Below are 22,583 nucleotides of genomic sequence, written 5' to 3'. Positions count from 1 at the left end.
CCAGCTGGGTGCTTTTCCCCGTAAACCTAGACCGGGTCATAAGGACTTCATTTAACAGCTCTCTTCTGCCAACATCAGGACACTTCCGATAGATGCCCAGCAGGTAACCAGCATGATTTGGGGGTACCAGGAAAGGGTGTGAAATGTATGTTTTAAGGATGCAGACTGCCTCGCCCACTGGTGGGCAGTGAAGCTGAAAGTACAGTGGTCTCAGCCTTCCCGAGACTTCCAGCACCTTCAGCCATCCAGGCGGCCACCGTCTGAAATCCAGCAGGAAAGGGCTGGAGAAGGGAGATCCTTCGTCACAAAGCTGACCAAGCAGCGGCGTGTAGTTCCCAAAGCCACCTCCTTTATTTGGTTGCCCCCGACAGCCCAGGTTGCATTCAAGGCTGCGCAGCAGAAGCATGAGTAGGGTGGTCAACCCAGGGCCACTGACAGCAAAGTAAACACGGACATGAAGGGAGGCTGCGAAGCCGTTCAGCGTGGAGCCAACCGCCTTGTCCCCAGCACCCCGGCCCTGATGCCTGCGCAGCGCATCGGGCAAAGCCCTGTGCTCATCTCTGCAGGAAGGGAAGCGGGTGATGTGCTCCAGGAAACTCCCACTGAATTCACAGGGGAGGAGGCCGTGACCCAGAGAGCGAGCAGGCTTTGCGGCCGACAGACCTGCCATCAAGTCCTGGCTCTGCCTCTTGTTAATTTGACTGAATGACGGAGTCTGACTCAGACGGCCCTGCCCTTGTAGAGGGGTATTGCTTCCACCCTCGCAAGGCCAAGGTGGGGATCAAGTCTGTCCACAGAGCGCTTAGCGCCGTGTCTGAACGTGTGTGTAGAATGAATAGCAGCTATCAGTGGCTGTACTTTAAAAGTTTGCAAATGCAGCCGCCTCCTGTGCGGTGACCGGTGTGACCTGCAGGGGCCACCACTCGTGGGAAGCTGAAGGGAGAAACTGGGTTTCTCTTCTTTCTGGGAGCCTTGAGCAACCATTTGACTGTTTTTTTCCTCACTTAAGAAAATTACATGTATGGTGCAGAAATTTTTGAAAATAAAAAACAATACAGACACACATAATCCCACCACAGAGACAGAACCATTGTTAATGATTCCTTCGGGCTCTTTTCTCGGCGCACAGGTCTTTATTCACAATACATGGGGACTTTACAGTTAGGATCACACTCTGCGCACTGTTTGGTGATCTTATTCAATTTACTCTGAAAATGTGTTATTAAACATTCTTTAAAAACAACTCGTAGCAGCATTCCATGCCTGGACTCCTGTCGTAGTGTCTCACTTACAAACTAGGTCCCCCATTCCTTTCCCGGGGGTGCTGTGGGGACCCCAAGACCCTACCATCCAAGCCCCACCCCACATCCATGTGGTCACCGGAGGCCATAGCCTGGACCCGGCACCTGCCCTGAGTCTCCGGTCACCACCTGTACAAGGGTCACGGGCGGACACAGGGGCAAGTTCCGGGGAAGCCCTTGCACAGCGCAGGTGAGCAGTGGTCACCCCATGCTCCCCACCCAGCAGCCTCCTGGCCAGTCTGCTGGCCCTACGCTCCCAGGACAACCACTGAAGCACAGTAAGTGACAAGGTCCCCCCACAACCTCTCCCCCTGATTCACGGCGTTGTGAGACCAGCCCTCCCTCCTGGGGCACCAGGCCAGCCTGCTCCATGTCCCTGCATGTCATAACCAGGCTGGCCACGCTCGGTACTTCACGCACATCCTCTTCGCCCTTGGACCTGACATCGGCCCCAAATGGCTGCCATTCCCCTGGCCTCACTGCTGTCCGTCCTGATAGCCATGACTGGCCCCCTGTGAGAGGGACGCGTAGGTTAAGAAGCAAGGGTCTCTGCTGCGGAGAAGCCCCACCTGAAGCCCACCCGATGCTGGCTCCAGATGCCAGAGGCTGGTCTGGCACCCACCCCTCTGCAGGAGCTGGCCAGGATCACTGGGCCACAGGCCAGCAGGCCCCTCCCCTCTGGGCTCAACCTGACCTTGACCCCACTTGAGAACCAGCCTCACCCAGCCCAGCAGTTTCTAAATGTCCAGATTTGATTCCGAGCTACAGGTGGGGAGCAGGCAGTGGTGCTGGAGAGGTTTCTGGGGACCGATGGTTTCCAGTGCTCAGCTTCAGCACGTGAGATGCTGTGAGGTGACTCAGGCCAGCAGGTGTGAGGGCAGAAACAGAGTCTGGCTAACCCAATTCGCGTGACTGGTACCAGGAACCAGTGAGGACGGAGGCGCTTTTGTACCTGCTCCCACGACCTCCGCGACTCTGCAGTGGCCCCGCTTGGTGTGCTCTCAGGGATGGCCCAGGAAGGGCGAGGGCAGGGGAGGAGCTCCGGTCTTGCCCAGCAGGCAGCAGTGCAGGATCCAGGGTTTTCTTTACAAGAGAAAGCGTGCAGTATCCACACCAGTGGGCCCACGAGAGGCGCTGGCAGCAAAGGCCTACAAAGGCCACGGCCACACTTGGGAAAGAGCCAGGGGAAGCCCAGGCCGGCCTGCAGGGGAGCTGCTCCAAGCTGACCCCGAGAAGGGCCACGTCACGGACCCCTGCTTAACAAGTGCAGGATCCCCCGGGTGAACGAATCCGGGACCCGCAGGCGCAGCGCAGGGAAAGCACCTCTCACACGTACTCCCCGCAGTCGGAGACGATCACCTTCTCCTTCGGCTTCCCGTCCTTGCTGCCCTGGGCCTTCGTGGGAGGAAGAGAGGAGAAAGCGCGCAGGCAGGGTGAAGATTCAAGGGGACCTCGGGACAGGCAGCCCACCTCCCACGCCCAGCCTGAGCACCCGCAGCCTCCTCCGCCAGCCGCTGCGCCCCTCCCTCCAGGCCGCAGGGCACCGCTCCTGCTGGCCCTCGGGGTGTCAGTCACCCACCTCGATCTTTCGCAGGACATCCAGGCCTTCCGTGATCTCCCCAAATACCACGTGCTTGCCGTCCAGCCAGTCCGTCTTGTCACAAGTCAGGAAGAACTGGGAGCCATTGGTGTTGGGGCCGGAGTTGGCCATGGAGAGCAGGCCTGGGGGGAGCAGGCAGGGTCAGTCCCCTTCCCCGGCCAAGCCGACTCTGGGACGCACCGACCATGTGGACGCCTGTCCTTCACTCCAGGGGCAGTCCACGGAACAGGGATCAGGGCTGCTTCAATCACTTTATACCCGCTTGTCCTGTGTCACTCACTCGACAAATACTGTCTGTGCTGTGACCAGACCCCTGTAGAGCCTTGGGGACAGGGTCCCGGCTCTGGTGGAGCTCGTCTAGTGCAGGTCACTCAAAAGACAGCTGTGCTGTGACAAAGGGAAGCCAGGGGCAGACAGCTGCGCAGGGCATGGGTGCGCAGGGGCAGCCACACAGGGGCTCTGGGTGCGTCACGTGGGCTCCTGCCACCCTCAGGGAGGCTCTAAGGGGGGCGGGGGACGTCTGAGTTTAGTTTAAGGGCCCAGGTCTGGGGGCAGAGGTGCAGCAGGAGCAGCTGTAGCCCATCTGTGGTGAGAAAGCCGCTCTCCATGTGGGGCCTCGGCACCCTGTGCTCCCTGGGGGCGGGGCGTGCTCCCTGGGGGCGGGGCGTGCTCCCTGGGGGCGGGGCGTGCTCCCTGGGGGCGGGGCGTGTCCCCCTCCGCGCTCAGCGCCGCAGCATAGCAGGAGTCTGGCACAGAACAGACCAGCCCGTGAGCACTGTTTCCAATGGTCAAATGTTTACTGTGTCAGACGCTGACACAGGAGAGAAAATAATCCCACGTCCTGTGCTCACGAGGCTGCCATTCTCAGGGGAGACAGAAAATAAGTAGAAAAAGAAACTTCCAGTTTCAAACAGTAAGGGTGTGGCAAGAAATGAAGCTGGACTCAAAAAGACAGGTGAGATGGTAGGAAAGCCCACTCGAGAGGGAGGCCAGGGCAGGCCCCGAGGACGAGGGGACACGTGTGTGATACCCAAAGGGAGGCAGGGGTGGCCCTGCGGAAACTGGGGACAGATGCTCCAGGGAGGAATCAGCACTGGCCGAGGCCCCGGGGGGAGTGAGCTCAGGGTCTGAGGAACGGCGAGCCTGCAGTGGGGACACAGAGCGGCGGGTCGGTGGGTGTGGGCAGGTGCCAGGCCCGGGTGGGTCCCTGCTGGACTGGATCCCACGGGCGATGTGGCCCCAGGAAAACTGTCCGCAGAACGATGGGACTGGGTTTCCATCTGGAAGGACCGCTCTGACTACCTCGACGTCAGACTACGAGGGGCAAGAGGCGAGAGCGGAGCCGGAGGTGAGCTGGGAAGGCCCCGGTGGGGAGGAGGGTGCGGGGCGGCCGGGCCAGGCAGGGACTGCAGACAGAGGGCTCTGACCTGAGGGTGACCGAGGAGAGGGCTCAAGGGTGGGTCCCAAGGGCCTGACTCCTCGGCCAGGTGGACGGTGGTGTCACCGACTGAAACAGCAGGAGGGGAGGAAGAGTGTGGGGTGAAGAGCACGAGCTGTGGGGCGTGTGAAGCCGTGGGGGGTGTGAGGGGAGAGGACAGGAGTCGGGCGGAGACCGACTGTGGGAGCAGCAGCGGGGACGTGACTGCGGCCTGGGGCCTGGAGTGGGCCTGGGCCGGTGGTTCTGGGGGGGTGGTTCTGGTCCCACCCCTCAGGGTCCTTCGGTGCTGAGGTCCGGCCGCAGGGGGTCAAGGGGTCCCACAGGTGAGGGTAGGCGTCAGCGCTGGGTAACAGATGACAACACACCTCAAAGGACAGTGAAGCTCTGTTCTGTTTATTTCAAGTACAAGCAGGTTTTTATATTTTCACTTTACGTAGTGATTAACATTTGCAGGTGTATAGCATGATCAGTTAAGCAGAAAAAATCAATACAAAGGTAACCAGGAAAAGTACAAGAATTTCTACAGTTTCAATTATACAAAAATTGTTTTGACTAGGAGAACCATTAATCAGACAATTCGAAATAACCCTATGTACAGAGTTTGAATGTCTTACTGTTTATTAAAAAGTCTAGAATTTGGCATGGGGCAAAAGGTACGCTACACCAAGGAGAGGTTAGGAAATTCATTATAAGGCCTTTGTGATGTCTAATTTAGCTATTTATCTTTCTGTCTAAAATGTTTCTCTATGTACTATGGACTCTAACTCCTTGGTAATTGTATCTACGTGCTTAGTTTATAGTATCTAACAAGCTTCTCTTGTTTCTATGTTTACTAAATTCTAATTAATATATATTCCTGTTCAAGGTAAAGGAGGGGCTGTTACTTCAACAACTTCTAAACATTCAGGGACTATTTCATTAGAGTGAACTTTGTTCTCTGGTCAAGAAATTATTTTGTACTTCATTGGAATTATGCGAATCAATGAACCTGAAATATAAATGTCTAACAATTCCACCACCTTTTGATTACCCAAACAAATATGTAACTTGTTTTTCTTATTTCTGGTACACTATGGTGGTCCTGATTGCCTTAAGTTGCTCAAACCAGGGTAATTTATACAACTTGACATGTTTTCCCTTATGGTTAATAATTATGTTACCCTGGCTGTTGTACTCCCCTGTATAAGGGAGAGGGGAATGTGTGGAGATTTTTCCATCCTTTCAGGCAGTTTCGTGGGGAATACTAATGTTTTCCCCTAAACTGTTCCCTCCTCTTTGGTGATTTTCACAGGAATAAGTAAGTATAGTACAATGTCCATACTCAGTAGCAAGAGTAAAATAATTAAAATAAAGCAGCCAATTGTTAACCCATTTTGGATGCCACGTTCTCTTCTGGGGAGACGAATTCTTTGAACTCGAATCCTCCGTGCCCGGACTTTGTCAGACGGCATGGTTGGAAGAGGACGTGGCACTGCGGAAGTTAAAGTGTCTCTGATCATTAGAAATGTTATGGGGTGCTACTGGCGTTAGTGGTTGGGCAGGGCGGGGGGCGCGTGAAATGTGAGGTTTCTGCTACATCCCACTTAATGAAAAATTGTCCCATCTCCTGCCAGGCAAGGGTGTGGAAGATGTGATTACCATTATCTGCTCCTACAACCTCATTCCATTATGCATTTAAGCCCAAAATTGAAGGGAAGAGATTGTTTAGAGCAGGGGTTATACGCAAGGTAACACTGCCCCCTGGAGGCTGCTCAGAGACTTCAAGGCATATTTTTGGTCCGTGATACAGGGGGCGCCACTGGTATGAGTGGGAAGGAGCAGGGAACTGAGATGTCCTGCAATGTCCTACACAATGAAGAATTATTCTAGGTCCATGTAGACTTTATGCCTGGGCAAACATTCAGGTATGCAGAATTTCCCCTTCAGTACCTGCAGTCCATTTCCCAGGGGTTAACTACTACTGACGGTAGTTGTATCTCATATTTTCATAAATATTCATAATGACCCTTTTACCCATAATCCTTTTTGTTGTTTTATTAAGTATATTTATTGCTATTACAGTTGTCCCATTTTTTTCCTCCCCTTTATCCACCACCCCACCCTGCACCCTCCTTCCCTCTAGCATTCCCTCCTCCTTAGTTCATGTCCATGGATCATATATGTAAGTTCTTTGGCTTCTCCATTTCCTGTACTATTCTTAACCTCCACCCCTGTCTATTTTGTGCCTACCAATTATGCTTCTTATTCCCTGTACCTTTTCCTCTGAGTCTCCCTCCTCCCACTCCCCACTGATAACCCTCCATGTTATCTTCCATTTCTGTGATTCTGTTCCTGTTCTAGTTGTTTGCTTAGTGTTTTTTTGGTTCAGTTGTTGATAGTTGTGTTTATCATTTTACTGTTCATAGTTCTGATCATCTTCTTTTTCTTAGGTAAGTCCCTTTAACATTTCCTAAAATAGGGGCTGGGTGATGAACTCCTTTAACTTGACCTTGTCTAGAAAGCAGGTCCTTGCCTTTTATGACTTGCAATACTGCTTCCAGCCCCTTCTTGCCTGCAAGGTCTCTTTTGAGAAATCAGCTGACAATCTTATGGGCACTCCTTTGTAGGTAACTGTCTCCTTTTCTCTTGCTGCTTTTAAGATTCTCTTTAGTCTTTGGTCATACAATGATGTGCCTTGGTGTGTTCCTCCTTGGGTCCAACTTCTTTGGGACGCTCAGCTTCCTGGACTTCCTGCAATTCTATTTCCTTTGCCAGATTGGGGAAGTTTTCCTCCATTACTTTTTTCAAATAAGTTTTCCATTTCTTGCTCTTCCTCGTTTCCTTCTGGCAACCCTATGATTCGAATGTTGGAATATTTAAAGTTGTCCCAGAGGTTCCTAAGCCTCTCCTCATTTCTTTGAATTCTTATTTCTTCATTCTGTTCTGGTTGAATGTTTATTTCTTCCTTCTGGTCTATATCGTTGATTTGAGTCCCAGTTTCCTCCCCATCACTGTTGGTTCCCTGTACCTTTCCCTTCATTTCATTTGGCATAGCCTTCACTTTTCCCTCTATGCACGATCATACTCAGCCATTTCTGTGAGCATCCTGATTGTTTATTTGAATTCTGCATCTGATAGGTTGGCTATCTCCTCATTGCTTAGTTCTGTTTTTGGAGCTTTCGTCTGTTCTTTCATCTGGGCCACGTTTCTTTGTCTCAGTGTAGCTGTTACCTAGCAAGGGGCAGAGCCTTAGGTGTTCACCCGGGTGCAGCAACCCAGTTTGCTGCATTGTAGCGCTGTCTGTGGGGGAGGGGGTCCAAGTGCGAACATTACTTGCTTGGCTCTCACCAGCTTTTAGTCACTTCCCTCACTTCTCACAAGCAGATTGTGTCCTTTCAAGTGCTGATTACCTGGTGGGTGGGCTTGTGTACATTCTATGATTCTGTAGGCCACTCCAATGGAACCCTGGGTAGTGTGGTCTGTCTTGCTTCCCAGTTGTTCCTGCCAGCTTATCTGCGTGTGAATGTGGGATGTCCCGGTCCGCCAGCCACAGCATCGCTGCTCATCCTTCCCGCCCCAGCTTCCCATGTTGCCTGGATGCCGTCTCCACCCCTCCTACCAGACTGGATGAATCAATCTTTTAACTCCTTGGTTGTCAGACTTCCATACAACTCAATTTTCTGGCAGTTCTGGTTGTTTTTAAGTTGGTTTTTATCCTTTTTTTCATTGTGTGAGGAAGCAACGTGTATCTACCTATGCCTCCACCTTGGCCAGACTCAGTCCAGCTTTTTCAAAATGCTTATTACAACCATAATTGTATACAGTTTTTAAAAAAATCATTCCATGAAATTTCTTGTAAAACACGGAATTCTTCCGCTCCCCCAATACCAGTTTTTGCCCTGCCAGAGACAACATTTCTTTCTTTCTTTCCTTCAGGTGATTATTTTGGTGATTGTATCTCAGAACAATACCTTCATGTTACTGCTATCTGCTCTTTCCCCAGTTTTTGGCTATTTTAGGTCAGTTTTTCTGGGAAACAGACTCATGGGGATTTGCATGAAGTTTGGATAGGTGACAATAAGGAAAATATGGCCTTAAGATTCATTTCAATTAGTGTTGCATGGATGTTGGATTTCCTGATTTTGATAGCTGTAATGTGATTAGTAAGGGCATATTTTTGTTCTCAGGAAATATATACTGAAATATTTGTAGTCAAAGCACATGTCTTCAACTTCCTCTCAATTGGTACAGAAGGGGAAAAATATATGTATATAAATAAGTGATAAAGAATAGGAGTCCTGGCTGGTGTGGCTAAGTGCCAGCCTGCAAACCAAAGGGTCACTGGTTTGATTCCCAGCAGGGCACATACCTGGGTTGTAGGCCAGGTCCCCAGCAGGGGGTGTGCAAGAGGCAACCACAGATTCATGTTTCTCTTCCTCCCTTTCTACTTCTCTTCCCCTCTTTCTAAAACTAACTAAAATCTTTAAAAAAAAAACCCAACAGGATAGTAATTGAAATATTTTATAATTTTAAACTGCTTATGCTTTCTAATAGTCCTACCTCTTTACAGAGCTTCAAAAATACCTGCGCTGCCTCTTTTGCCACCAGCTTCTGGGATCCGAGATACCTCAGGTGGACTCAGGCAGAAATACTGTCGAGGGTGCGGCAGCTTCCTCCTTGGCTTGACTAGCCACCAGCCTCCCGGCAGTCCTGACCACAGCCCTACTCACCTGCTGTCATGGGAACGACGTCCGAACGCAGGAGCATCTGGATGCGGCCCGCTGGCTTGTTCCCGATCTTGACGTCCATGTAACACCTGCGGGTTGGAGCGGGCCTTCTTTGCAGCGGCCTCTCCCTGGGTGAAGAAATCGCTCAGTTAGAGAGAACTCCCTGACTCCCCGAGTGGGAGGACGAGGATTCCTCTGAAACCACACCCAGAACCCGACTGCAGTGAGCAGGCGGGGCTGCAGGAGGCAGAGGCCATGGTCACGGCACCCAGCTGGACGCCGGGTGACAGGAGACCTCAGCGCTATCTAACCCCACCCCCGCCCCACAGGTACGTTATCTCATCAGGTGACTCACCCTCAGACAGGTCAGCCCACTTCACTTCCCTGCGGTCACAGAATGACCCTGTGCTGGGCACTTTCAAGCCCCGGCTCAAGCCCACCCACCTCACTCCAGTTAAATGGACCGTAACCCTCTCCCTCTACACCTAACCCTACATGTTCACAGGGTGGCTGCAATGCAACCGAGGAGGGTGGCTGTCTTGGGCTCTAGTGACCAGAAGACAATGGAGGAGGTTGGGCCTTGCTTTATGCTCCAATTGGACAGGCTGACCAGATAAACAAAGCATTCACTATAAACTCTCCATTTGTGTGACACAGAAAACTCCATGGTCTCTGACGTCCTTGCAGTGTGGACAGGTCACCACGCAGGTACTGAACTATGAGGCCAAGCACTGGGTTACTCAGTGAGAAGACATGGCTCCGCCCTTGCAGAATGGGCTGCCCAGCGGGGAAGGGATGTTCTCAGCTACGTGAGGCACACAGATGCTACGGCGATACGGTCTGGCTTCCAATCTTAGCTCCACGACTCGTAGGCTGTGTTGTGTGCAACAAGTTATTTGACCTCACTGTGCCCCAGTTCTGTCACCCAGAACTGGGGATAATAATAGTACGTATCTCAAAGGACTGTCAACAGGAGTAAGCATTGGTAAAGCACTTACGGCAGTGTCTGGCACAGAGGAAGCAACATGTAAAAGCAACGTCACAGCGGTGCGGCAAACGCTTGGAGAGAGTGCTCCACGAAGTCCAGAGGCCACAGAAGCCCAGAAGGACACTAACGCAACTGGAGGACTCACAGTTTCCCGGGGAAGGTAGCAGTGAGCTCGGCTATGAAAGGTCACTAGGAGTTAGCTAAATAAGGCAAGTTGGAAAGATCATTTTAGGCAAAGGAACTGCTTGTGCAAAAACATGGGAGATGTATAGGTAACTATACTCTGGTTTTCAGGAATAAAAATGGGGCTACGATGTGGAGAGAAGAGCAGGGTGGGAACATGGGGACCTCCCTACCCCTCCGACGGAGCCAGTGCTCAGTCAGCCCTACAGATGCAGGACGCCCAGAACACGGAAGGGTGAGTCACCAGAGCTACACTTCAGGAAGCTCCCACTGGCTTCTCCCAACAGGGGGACACAGGCCTGGGGCACGGAGACCAGTGACCTCATCACTCTCGTGAGAGAGGAGAGGCCCGGCCCAGATGTGGCAGAGTGAACAGGCACAGAGGGACGCAGGAAACTTAGCAGACACAATCTGCAGGCTGCGGGAGTGCACGAGGCATAAATTACGAGGGGGTAAGACGACACTGAAGTTCCTGGTCTGGGTGACTACGTGGAAGACAGCAACACTGGCTAAGGTCAGGTACCCGGAGGACCAGGGTGGAGGGGGAGGGCATTCACTTTGGATATGTTTGCTTGTTTATGGTGACAGCATGACGTTCAGGCAGAAATATGTGAAACCTGGGAGAGTGGTCAGGGCTAGGACTGGAGACCAGAACAGCGAGAGGTTGTGATAACCAGATGGAACAAAAGTGGCTGAAACTGTCCCAAGGACAGTGTAGAGAGGAGCTGAGGCCTAAGGAAGGAACTCAGAGACCCCACTGTTGCGAGGGCAGAGGAGAAGCAAAGGTCAGGATGGTGTGTCAACAGGCAGAAGGAAGTGCCGCGGCAGGGAGCGGCTGCGGCCTGGAGCAGACTGGTGGGGGGGGGCCTCTCTAGAGCCAGGCCGGGGACAGGACACAGCTGAGCCTGGCCCCAACTCCGGGAGGCGGCGGGAAGGGCAAGAAGGTTGGCGGACGCTGGTGACGAGGGGCACCCACTGTCCTTTCCCATCCAGACGTGTCCCCCCCACTCCACAGCAACACAAACCCCTGAGCACACCTCGGGCCCCGCGAGGACGGGCACAGCCCACGGTGCCTCACTCAGTGCCCCCACCACCACCCACACCAGAAGCTCGCACCTTCGATCTCGCCACCCGCGTTTCCGCTTCGGGGGGCTCTGACCCCTCCCTTCTCCGCGCGCTTCTCTGACTAGTCACCACCTGACCAAACTGAAGGGAAATAATCAAACAGTGTGAAGAGAGTCAAGCCGTCGGCCAACTGCTAATGAGCTACTTGGGTCAACCGAGTGCACGTTCTGTGAGTGTGACTTCTGTCCCAGGCAGAACCTACCTCTGAGGAACCCCCCAGGCAAGGACAGCTGTCACCGGGCAGAGTCAAGCCTTCACGTCCAGGTCTTAGCAGAGGGGGATGAGAATAAAGAGGGACCAAGTTGAGCAACAGGGAAGCCCCACCCTTATCAAGGAGTGAAGGACACAGTCCATGTCCACGTCCTGAGGTACGACTTTCATCGGGACAGCGCCTCTAGCTTTGCTGAGAGTCTGCTCTCCCCACTCTAAGCCACTCCATCGGGGTACAGACTATTGCCACAACGGGAAGGACACTGGCCCCATTCATGTGGTCTGGAAGAGCCTTCCTTAGTTCCCACTGCTGGTTTGGGCAAACTGACACAAACCATCCTCCCCAAAAGTTCAGATTCATTCTGAAAAGACGGCAGTACCACTCGGCTGCTTAATCCTTGTGAGTTAAATGAATGCCTGCTAACTAATTCTAAGAAGTCTTAGACCTGCTCATGATTTATTCTACGCTGCCAGCCTGTACCCCCTCCCCACCCCTCAATGCCAGCCTGAGCACAAAGCTAACCACAAAAAGTCCCTGAGCCACCATGCACTTCCCTTCTCCCAATAGGAAGGTATTTTCTGGCATAATCTTTGGAACTGAAATTATAAGGGTAAATGCAGTTAGTTACCAGGTCCTGAGTCCACCTTAAAAGTCAAGCGCAGAGACTTTGGGCAAAGATGGAGGTATAGGCAGATACACTTTGACTCCTCGCACAACCAAAAGAAGGATAAAAATTAATTTAAAAGCAAAAAAATTACCAGAACTGTCAGAAAATCAAACTGTATGGAAGTCCAACAACCAAGGAGTTAAAGCAGAGACATCCATCCAGACTGGTGGGAGGGGTGGAGATGGGCAGTCAGGGGAGAAAGGACACATAGCAAGGTGGTGGCTGGAGGACCAGGGTGGGGGCAAGGTGGTGGCTGGTGGACTGGGTGGCCCCACATTTGCATGTGGTTTATCCTGGAGGAAAGAGACAGCACAACCTAGGATTCCAACACGGGAAAATAAAGTCTCAAAATCTGTGGTCGAAAAATCCTATGGGGGTTGCAGCAGCAGGAGAAACTCCCAGCCTCACAGGAGAGTTCGCCACTGGAGAGACCCCCAGGGTCCTAGAATGTACACAAACCCACCCAGCCAGAATCGGCACCAGAAGGGCCCAATTTGATTGTGAGTATTGGGGGAAGTGTCGGAAAGCCAGCAGAGAGCTAGGGAAGCAGCACTGTTCCCTCTTGGACCCCCTCCCCCACAGACAGCGCCACAACGCAGCAAACTGGGCTGCTGCACCCGGGTGAACACCTAAGGCTCTGCCCCTTGCTAGGTAACAGCTACACTGAGACAAAGAAACGTGGCCCAGATGAAAGAACAAACAAAAGCTCCAAAAACAGAACTAAGCAATGAGGAGATAGCCAACCTATCAGATGCAGAATTCAAAACACTGATAAACAATCAGGATGCTCACAGAAATGGCTGAGTATGATCGTGCATAGAGGGAAAAGTGAAGGCTATGCCAAATGAAATGAAGGGAAAGGTACAGGGAACCAACAGTGATGGGGAGGAAACTGGGACTCAAATCAACGATATAGACCAGAAGGAAGAAATAAACATTCAACCAGAACAGAATGAAGAAATAAGAATTCAAAGAAATGAGGAGAGGCTTAGGAACCTCTGGGACAACTTTAAATATTCCAACATTCGAATCATAGGGTTGCCAGAAGGAAAAGAGGAAGAGCAAGAAATGGAAAACTTATTTGAAAAAAGTAATGGAGGAAAACTTCCCCAGTATGGCAAAGGAAATAGAATTGCAGGAAGTCCAGGAAGCTGAGCGTCCCAAAGAAGTTGGACCCAAGGAGGAACACACCAAGGCACATCATTGTATGACCAAAGACTAAAGAGAATCTTAAAAGCAGCAAGAGAAAAGGAGACAGTTACCTACAAAGGAGTGCCCATAAGACTGTCAGCTGATTTCTCAAAAGAAACCTTGCAGGCAAGAAGGGATTAGAAAGCAGTATTGCAAGTCATGAAAGCAAGGACCTACATTCAAAATTGCTCTATCCAGCAAATCTGCCATTTAGAATGGAAAGGCACAAAAAGTGCTTCCTAGATAAGGTCAAGTTAAAGGAGTTCATTATCACTAAGCCTTTAGTTTAGGGAATGTTAAAGGGACTTATGTAAGAAAAAGATGAACAAAACTATGAACAGTTAGCCCTGGCTGGTGTGGCTCAGTGGGTTGAGCACTGGCCTGTAAACCAAAGGGTCACCAGTTCGATTTCCAGTCAGGACACATGCTTGGGTTGGAGGCCAGGACCCCAACAAGGGGCACATGAGAGGCAACTGCACATTGATGTTTCTGTCCCTCTTTCTCCCTCCCTTCCCCTCTCTAAAATAAATAAAATCTTAAAAAACCCTGAAAACAAAAACAGACTAAGCGAACAACTATAACAGGGACAAAATTACAGAAATGGAAGGTTATCAGTGGGGAGGAGGAAGGGAAAAGAGGAGGGGAAAGGTAGAGGGAATAAGAAGCATAAATGGTGGGCACAAAATAAGCAGAGGAAGGTAAGGATAGTATAGGGAAAGGAGAAGCCAAAGAACTTATATGTACAACCCGTGGACATGACATGATGAGGGGGAATGCAGGTGGGGGGATGATGCAGGCCGGAGGGGAATAAAAGGGGGAAATATGGGACACCTGTAATAGCATAATCAATAAAATATATTTTTTTAAAGTCAAGATCAGCACTGAACTGGAAAAAAATGGAATTGCTAACTGCTGAGACTTATTTCGTAGGAGAGTAACGGAGAACACAGAACGAAGTATGGAATATTTCACTGTCCAAGAATAAGTGATATCAAAGCCCTCCCCCAAGACGGCAGCAGCCAAAGGGGGAAAAGACAAGTTACCGCTGCCAAGGCTCCCCAAGCTGTTTGGTATCAGCAAGCAGCTTCTGGACAAAGTGGAAGGAGCGGTGGGGCCCACCGGTTCCTGGGGAAATCCAAGAGGTGTTGAAAGGACTGCCCCTCCTTAAGAAAGGGCTGAAGCGTTGCCCCAGCTCAACCTGCTCGGCCAAAACGGAGATATGAAGAGGCTGTTTCCACCCACCTGAAGTGCCCGCGGTGCCGGCGTTTCATGGCGTGCTCACCACGAAACAAGTCAACCCTCGTGATATAGGGAAAGGTAGATTTTTTTTTCAAAGATTTGTTTTTTCAAAGGTTTGTTTTGGACCTTTACATGAAAATTTAAAAACAAATGAAGTAAGATTCCAGGTTACACGTGTGCCCTTGTTCTTAGAAACAGAGACGGATAAGGTACTATTTTTATTTCCAGCAATTAAAACACTCAAGAGACAGCATGAAATGACTTCCTTAATTCATACTTAGTGATGAAGACTAATCACAGAGATTTTTTTTTTTTAATGGCCAAACATTTAAGGGTTTTGTGGTGGGCAAAATTATGCCCCCTCCCCCAAGATGTCCACATTCCACCCCTTGGAATCTATGAATATGCTTATTATATGGCAAGAGGGAAGTGAGTTTACAGATGGAATCAAGGTTAGCCAGCTGATCTTCGAGTAAGAATATTATCCTGGATTACTGGATGGGCCCTGCATAATCACGAGGATCTTCTGAACGTGAAGAGGGAAGCAGAAGAGTGAGTTTCAGAGTGACACGGTGTGCGGAGGACATGCCTGGTCATCACTGGCTTGAAGATGGAAGGGGCCACGAGTCAAGGGGTGTGGCCAACCTCTAGACAGTGGGAAAGGTAAACAGATATTCCGCCGGAGCCTCCGGAAGGAACAGAGCCCTGCTAACACCTTGACTTTAAGTTGGCGACATCCATTTTGGACTTCTGATGTCTCAAACTGTAAGATAATACATTTGCACTGTACAACCCACCAAATTTGTCATGATTTGTTATAGCAACGATAGGAATTCAAATAATTTTCTTTCAAAGCACCCAACCTGTCACACAGGTTTTCTCCTCCTACTCAGTTGTTAATTGGTTTATCTTTACAAGAGCCTCACTTTTCAAACTAGAACCAAAAACAGTAGTCGTCCATAATCACTTTCAGATACTTCATGAAATCCTGCCTCTTATGCAAGACTCACAATTTCATTCTGCAATCAATTTACACTCTATTTGCAGCATACTGGCCTAGACTAAAAGTCAACAAACTTTCCGAAAAAGGTTAGAGAGTAAATATGTTAAGCTTTGCAGGCCACGTACAATCTCTGCTGCATATTCTTTTCTCCCTTGCAACCCTTTACAAATACAAACACCACTTAGTACCTAGGCCATATAGAAGCAGGCTGCAGAACAGCTCCAGCCCATGAACTGCAGCTTCCTGACCGACGATACAGATACGGACGGTCAGGGAAAGACTGGCCAACAGACTGACGGCTGGTATTTATTCCAGTGTTAAGTGGGGAGGATATCTAAGTAAGAATTAGTTTCATAGTCGGTTCACAGTAAGCACTTTCAAATAACGACAGCTTCAGTAAAAAGCAAAGATTCTCAGCCATACCACATTGTCAGTAGCTGCTGCAATACCCTGCCCTCCCTCCAAAAAAGTTCACACCTGCAGTTTAACTCTTCTTGTATTTACCACTTACATGCTCAGTAGCACAAACACAGGGAAAAAAGACATATTTTTCCTTCCTAACCACCTCGACTGTATGTACCTCCTTAACAAAGAACATGTACTAACTGCTTGTCAGAGCTGGCGGTACACCATTACATGTGCCTGGTTATGGAGACAGAGAGCACGCACAGGAAACAGGAACTAGCAATGCCAGGTCAGACGGCTCCAGGCTCTGCAGGACCTGGCTTCCACACTCTGACTACATGAGGCGAACTCTGAACCGGAACTTCCTCTCTCTTGGCAACTGTCAACATCGAGCCACTGTAGAGGGTTGAACAGTATTCCCCAAATTTCACATCTACCCAAACAGGGTCTTTACAGAAGTCACTAGTTAAGATGAGGTCCCACTGGATAAGGGTGGGCCCTAAATCCAATGAGTGGTGTCCTTATAAGAAGTCACAGAAAGACACACGCAGGGAGGAAGGCCATGTGAACAAAGGGGCAGAGATTGGAGTGACGTGGTTACAAGCCAAGGAATGCCAAGGACTGCCAGGAGCCACTGGAAGCCATGAAGGAAAGGACTGTCTCTAGAGTACTCAGAAGGATCGAGGCCCTGCCAACACCCTGGCTTTGGATTTCCAGCCTCCAGAACTGTGAGAATAAATTGTTTTAAGTCACCGAGTTTGTGGTAATTCGTTATGGTAGCTCCAGGAATCTCTTATCGCCTCCCAAATGGACATTAGCACCTTTTGTAACCAATGACAACAGTAACAGTAGTCAAACTGAAAACTTACCTCTGGGAACTCAAATTCAATGAAAGTACTTCTCTACAATAGCAGAAATGAGTAGTTAATTATGTGGGCAATGAGAGGAAGCAAGGCACATCCCAATGCCATTTAAAAAGTGAAATTTCTTGGTTAAGAACACTTTCAGGAATATTAAAATCATTTTGTTGAAGTTAATATAGCTAAATGGTGACTAAAATTTTAAACTTTGTATTATCTGATTCTACCACTACACAATTTAAACCTTGAGTTCCTTTCCAAGCATTTTGATAACCTATGTTTCCAAGACTTATACAAAGTAGGAAAAAAATGTTGATCTAGCAATTATTCATCCCAAATGAGCATTAACTACATACAGTGCACTGACCTCACTACTGACTTAGGTGACTACTAGAGACCGGAGCACAGATATTTTACTTGGTGGAACAAGAGCAGTAAGAGTTACTAATTTACAGAATGCTGGGATAGAAGGGCCCCCAAAGGCCAGTCTTACCATTTAAGAATTGAAGAACTTGTGCCCTGACAGGCGTAGCTCAATTGGTTGGGTGTCATACTGCAAACCACCAAAGGTCACTGGTTCGATTCCTGGTCAGGGCACATGCCTGGGTTGCAGGTTCGCTCCGTGGTCGAGGTATGTACAAGAGACATCCAATTGGTATTTGTCTCCCTCTCTTTCTTCCTCCTTTCCTCTCTCTCTAAAAAACAAAAAATAATTACTTTTTAAAAACAGAAGGACGTAAGGCTCAGAGAGTTTGTCACACACAAAGTTAGTAGCAGAGCTGGGTCTAAAACTCCTATCTTAAAAATAGAAACAAACATTATACCAACTGAAGGAAAACTCACCCGGTGAGCAGAGGCCAACACTCCATTGTCAAGACTAAGTTTCCCTGCTGACCTCTGCTTTTTAAAGACACAGCTGCTAAGAAGGGAGGTCTGGTTAAGTGGATGTGGTGGGGGTTCAGTGACCCAGTAGGTGATGTGAAACAATAAAGAGACCTTTCGAGATTTTTCAGACTATCTTCTTACTGATTCTTACTACAGTTTATATAGTACGTGAACAGAAATCAGAGCCCCCAAATGGTTCCAACGTGGAAAAAGCCTTTTGTCAAATCCAACAAATTGTCCATCTCTGTCGATTTCAGCCCGTAACCATACCACCATCTTGGCTTCCTCATCCTCTAAACATTCCTTTTCCATCACCAGGTGTAGTGATGATGACCTACACAGACATCCTCCTTAACTTCATTACACTCCAAACATGTACCGAATGCACATGACTTAATGTTTTTTTTTTCCACATTCTTTCCCTGGCATTAGGAATCTAAACATGAAAGACACTGAAAACTGATCTGTTCCGTAATCCAGTGTAATCTAAGTATCTGTGATGTTTCCAAAAGGAATAAAAGCAGGAACAAAGAACTTTGTTGTCCACTTCCTCTGCCAGCCCACCAAGCTCTTTCTGCACTAATGTCCTCCACACTCTTGAAGACAGCCCACGGAGAGGAAAAGGAGGAGTCCCTACAGTCTTTTGGGGACACAAAAATGACTTCTCCCCGTCCTCTTCAGGCCGACATCTAGTCCCTTCCTAAACAGGCTCACCATCTCCAGTCTCTCTCTCCCCCATACAGACACTAGAATAATTCCAAAAAATACAAATCTGATTACAACACTGCCCTCCTTAATAATGCCAAAAAGTTCAACAGTGCCCACACGAGTCCAAATTCCTTAGGATGGCATATAAGACCTTCAAAACCTGAGCCCTGCCCACCTCTCAGGCCTCTTTTTCCCCTTGCTTCCCCCCAGTGCCAACTATTTGACTCCAAGTGCTGACTTCTTTACACCTCTGGGCTTTTGCTCTGCTGCTCTCCATTCAGTCCAGCGCCTTGCTCCCACCTTGGATGCCTAACTCCCGGCCTTTCAAACCTAGCTCTGGCCTGAGTACACCTGGGATGTTTGCCCTCATTTTGGGGGGAGGAGTGGTCATTCCCTAGCCCGACCCTATTCAAAAGCCAAACATACAAGGCATCACAATGCTCACCAACCAGCGCGGTGATACCGTTTCCACAATTCCTCAGCTATTCTGGGAATGCCTTCATCTAAGGAGCTAGGGCCGAGATTTTGGGATGGGGTCCCAAGATGTCCGAGTCCCAACAACATCTCACCACCTGTCTGGGTACAGCGCCGGGAAAAAAAACGGGCTTTGGACAGTACTAGGACCAGCAGAGCCATCAGGTCGCGAACACCAGTCACAAGCCGCGGAGATGAAGACCCATTAGGAGACCGGCCGTACACGCTGCGTGCTGCGTGCCGCGTGCCACGTGCCGGCGTGCCGCCTGGAGCCAACCCCAATCACGATTCAACCACGGCCTGGCCAGTGAAAATCCTCTGTCGCCCCAAGTCTCCGCCTCTAGGTGGCAGCCATATTGCCGCCCGGCTCTTCCGCCGGAAGTGCACTCCCGCGCCGCCACACGCCACGCCCCTCCAAGCTAGCGCAGATGTTGCACCAACCAGGCCCTGCCGCTGGTAGGTGCGGAGGCGTAGTCAGATAATAAAAAACACGCACGCACAGCCGCATTAACCATGGTCGTCAGAAAATGGAGGAAATCTATTGTAGATTGGGCCACGCCTTAAGGAAAAGGGGAGCCAGCCAAAAGGAAGAGCGTTCTGAATAAAAGACTGCGGGTAAGGCCCCAAGGAAGGACAGCCTGCCAAGCTCAAGACAGAAAAGGAAGGATTCCTGGAGGGCAAATAGACTATTTGACCTTGGCCAGGTTATCGTCGTTTAGAGGACATAAGGAGCCAGGAAACACTTAGGACTTGAGCAATTGTTTGCTGCTGTCGTTCACACCTATCTCCCACGCCCTTTTTTCCCACTGCCAGGGAAAACCCCAATTGCAGAATCTGGGCAACTAGACCTGCTAGCTTGAATGCATAACTGCCGTAGGCGACAGAAGAGACTGAAACTACAACCAGCACGTCCTGGAGGGAGGGGCCAGGATCTACATATCTCTTCATATGCCCCTCAGAAATGTGCCAACCCTGTATCGGTTCCACGCCCGCTCTGATCAGACTCCTACCCCCTTAAGGTAAATGGGAGTCTCAATACAAAGTCCTCCCACAACAATGCAATGGACAGTTTTGTACACCTAGGTAATCCAGCTAGGAAGGGATAAAGTATACAGAACTTCATTTGACCCTATTTACATCCTAAAATTACTTCCAGTGAAAGAGACTTATAGAATAAAACTGTGTGGTCAGAGTAAAACATAAGACAGGCAGTTATGGAGTTTTTTTCTTTATTGAGAAACTTAAGACTTGGGTACATCAAATAAAACCAATTTTGGAGGGGGGTGGAAATCAAAACCCACAATAGGAAAAAAAAAGTCAATACTGTCTGAGCCATAGCAGAACCCAGAGAATATATTCTTTTAATTGAAAAATTCTAGGTGCTTCATAATTGACCTTTTGATACAAAATGACCTATTAAATTTGTAATTTGTGGTTCTTGATGTTTAAGTCCATAGGACAAGCTAGGAAGTCTTCAAACCTTAAGCTGAATTTCATGAGGGGTTATTTGGCTTTTGAATCCTGAAAAGAAAAGCACCAACATAAACAATCGAAAGAACCTGAGATTCTCTGAAATCTCAGCCTCAGTGCTGACATTTTGGCCAGAATGAAATTCTGTTGGGGCTGTCCTCTGCAGTGGACGAAGTTGAGCTGCATCCCTGGCCTCTACGCACTAGATGCCAGTGACACATTCCCAGTTGTGAGAACCAAAAATGTCTCCTGACATTGGCAAGTGTCCTCTGAAGGGGCACAACTAGTTGAGAACCACTTACTTTGAGGATAGCTAGTCTATAAAGACTCACCCCATATCCTTCCAGGCCATTTTGTCCTCAAAAGTTTCTAGTTTTATGGTCCTCTTGCTTAAACTCCAAATGATAAGCTGAGGGGCCATCCATGGCCATGTCAGGGCAGCCCTAACCTCCACGCCGGCTCTGGCCCTCACCACCTGCGCTCTTCCCCGGACTGTGCCTCTGCTCATTCCATGGTCTCTTTTCTTCATCGGTCCTTGTCAGGGGTCCTAGTTGAGTTGCACTCACCCAAATCCCCTGAAGACAGAGGCCACAGCCCCCCACATCCAGAAGTCGACTGCAACACACGCCATAGCTGTAGTTAGGTATGTGTGTCTCTCTCCCACTTTGACACAAAGGCTTGTGTCTACCGTGTTCCCAGAGTTAAACAGTGCCTGTACACACAGCTGATTTCACCAATCTCAAATCCAACCAGGGAGTTGTTCATAGAAATGACGCTGTAGAATCTGATTATGACACACCTGTATATATGCATTATTCCAGACCAAATATAGGATTCTTGAGAAAGTCTGGTTACAACCACCAGGAAAGAATAAGCTATATAGAACTGCTAACCAGGTACTCTTTATTGAGAAAACTGTTGTTTACTCCTTACAATTTATGACCTGTACTCTTTTCTCCATATTAATGTCCAGATGACAGAAAAGAAAACCCAGAAGATGGCATGCCCAAGTTATCAGGTTAAATGGCAAAAAGCATGGCTCTATATATTGTCCCTAATCTTTCAGGAAGGTATTATTCATGAGTGAAAACCACTGCAGGAAACAAAAACAGCCAAACGTACAGTTTTTCCTTGTCTAAGAGGTAGCAGCAGCAACAGCGCCCACCTTCTGGGCAGCTTCTTTCTTGGCATGATGAGCCTGTAGTACCGCCACAGCTTCATCCACCTGTGAGAAATCTCTAGGTTGTCAGTGACATGGAAGGAGAGCACCCAGCACTCTTCCCTGACGCCCAGGCCCAGTGATGGCTTCTCCTGGCGCTGACTGCTTTCTCAAACACCCACACCACAGCAGCTCCTTCTCTGTGCCATGCCTGAGGGTCCAAGACCAGCCATCCTCCTGGCCAGCTGAGCCCACCCATTTACCTTGGAGCGGAGAGACTCGGGGGACTCCAGCATGTGCAGCAGCTCGGAGTTGTCGATCTCCAGCAGCATTCCTGTGATCTTGCCAGCCAGATTCGAATGCATGGTTTGGATGAGTGGGAACAAACGTTCTCCTGTAGGAAGACACTCAAGTAAAAACCAGGAAAGACTAGACTGGACACTGGTGTCCGGGTCAGTGCCAGGCTCCAGCCCCCTTTCCCGCAAGCACTGAATCACTCACCCAGCATCTGCTTCTGTTCCTGGGGGGGTGCTGCAGCCAGCATGGAGGCGGTCAGGGGCTCCTGCCCCTGCACATGGACTGCAGGCTGGGATGCCTGGGAACCAGGAGAGGCAGCTGGTTAGCACCAAGGAAAGGACTCTTGGTGATCAAAAGCCTGACCGTTCAACATCTGAAAGTCTACTATGTGAAAGAGGAGGCGGAGACAGTTGCCCTTGCTGTCAGGGAACTAACTGCAGCCTTGAGGGACGGAGAGAGCAAGGTGAGGAACAGTGGTGTGGGCAGAGAAACATAGCCGGCTACAAGTAGAAGGAAAGGGAAATAAGAAAACCTACAATGCTTGGAAATCATCTACTGAATTACTATAATTTATTCAAGGTTAAAGCACTCAAAGTTACCCAAGAATTTGAAACCTTACTAATAAATAAAGTACAGTGAACATCTGTATATAGAGTCTTTTCCTGAAAATTCC

The 22,583-nt window shown here is 49.4% G+C and overlaps 1 protein-coding gene across 11 annotated transcripts in view; it reads right to left on the bottom strand.

Annotated features, from left to right (window-relative positions):
* Positions 1-4,962: 4,962 nt before the first annotated feature.
* The window catches only part of PABPC4 (poly(A) binding protein cytoplasmic 4), a 31,733-nt gene continuing 14,112 nt past the window's right edge, over positions 4,963-22,583 (bottom strand). For 4 of the 11 annotated variants that reach the window (XR_008390648.1, XR_008390653.1, XR_008390652.1 and 1 more), the window contains 5 exons: positions 22,115-22,208; positions 21,877-22,007; positions 17,411-17,612; positions 9,049-9,173; positions 4,963-7,171 (listed from right to left, as the gene is read on the bottom strand). Coding sequence is in view for 4 of the 11 variants with exons in the window: in XM_053660238.1 (XP_053516213.1) it covers positions 21,590-21,679; positions 21,877-22,007; positions 22,115-22,208 (315 nt within the window). In the remaining 7 variants the exon portion in view is untranslated. Of the gene's footprint in view, positions 7,172-9,048; positions 9,174-10,043; positions 10,234-11,332; positions 11,414-17,410; positions 17,613-21,334; positions 21,680-21,876; positions 22,008-22,114; positions 22,209-22,583 lie in introns of those variants that run through there. The other 7 variants (XM_053660238.1, XM_053660240.1, XM_053660239.1 and 4 more) reach the window with 4 other exon arrangements.

Source organism: Artibeus jamaicensis, unplaced genomic scaffold, assembly GCF_021234435.1.
Source record: "Artibeus jamaicensis isolate MK-2021 breed Jamaican fruit bat unplaced genomic scaffold, CSHL_Jam_final scaffold_847, whole genome shotgun sequence".
Classification (NCBI taxonomy): domain Eukaryota; kingdom Metazoa; phylum Chordata; class Mammalia; order Chiroptera; family Phyllostomidae; genus Artibeus; species Artibeus jamaicensis.
Note: the sequence above shows the minus strand (reverse complement) of the source record. Positions and strands in the feature narration are given on the sequence as shown.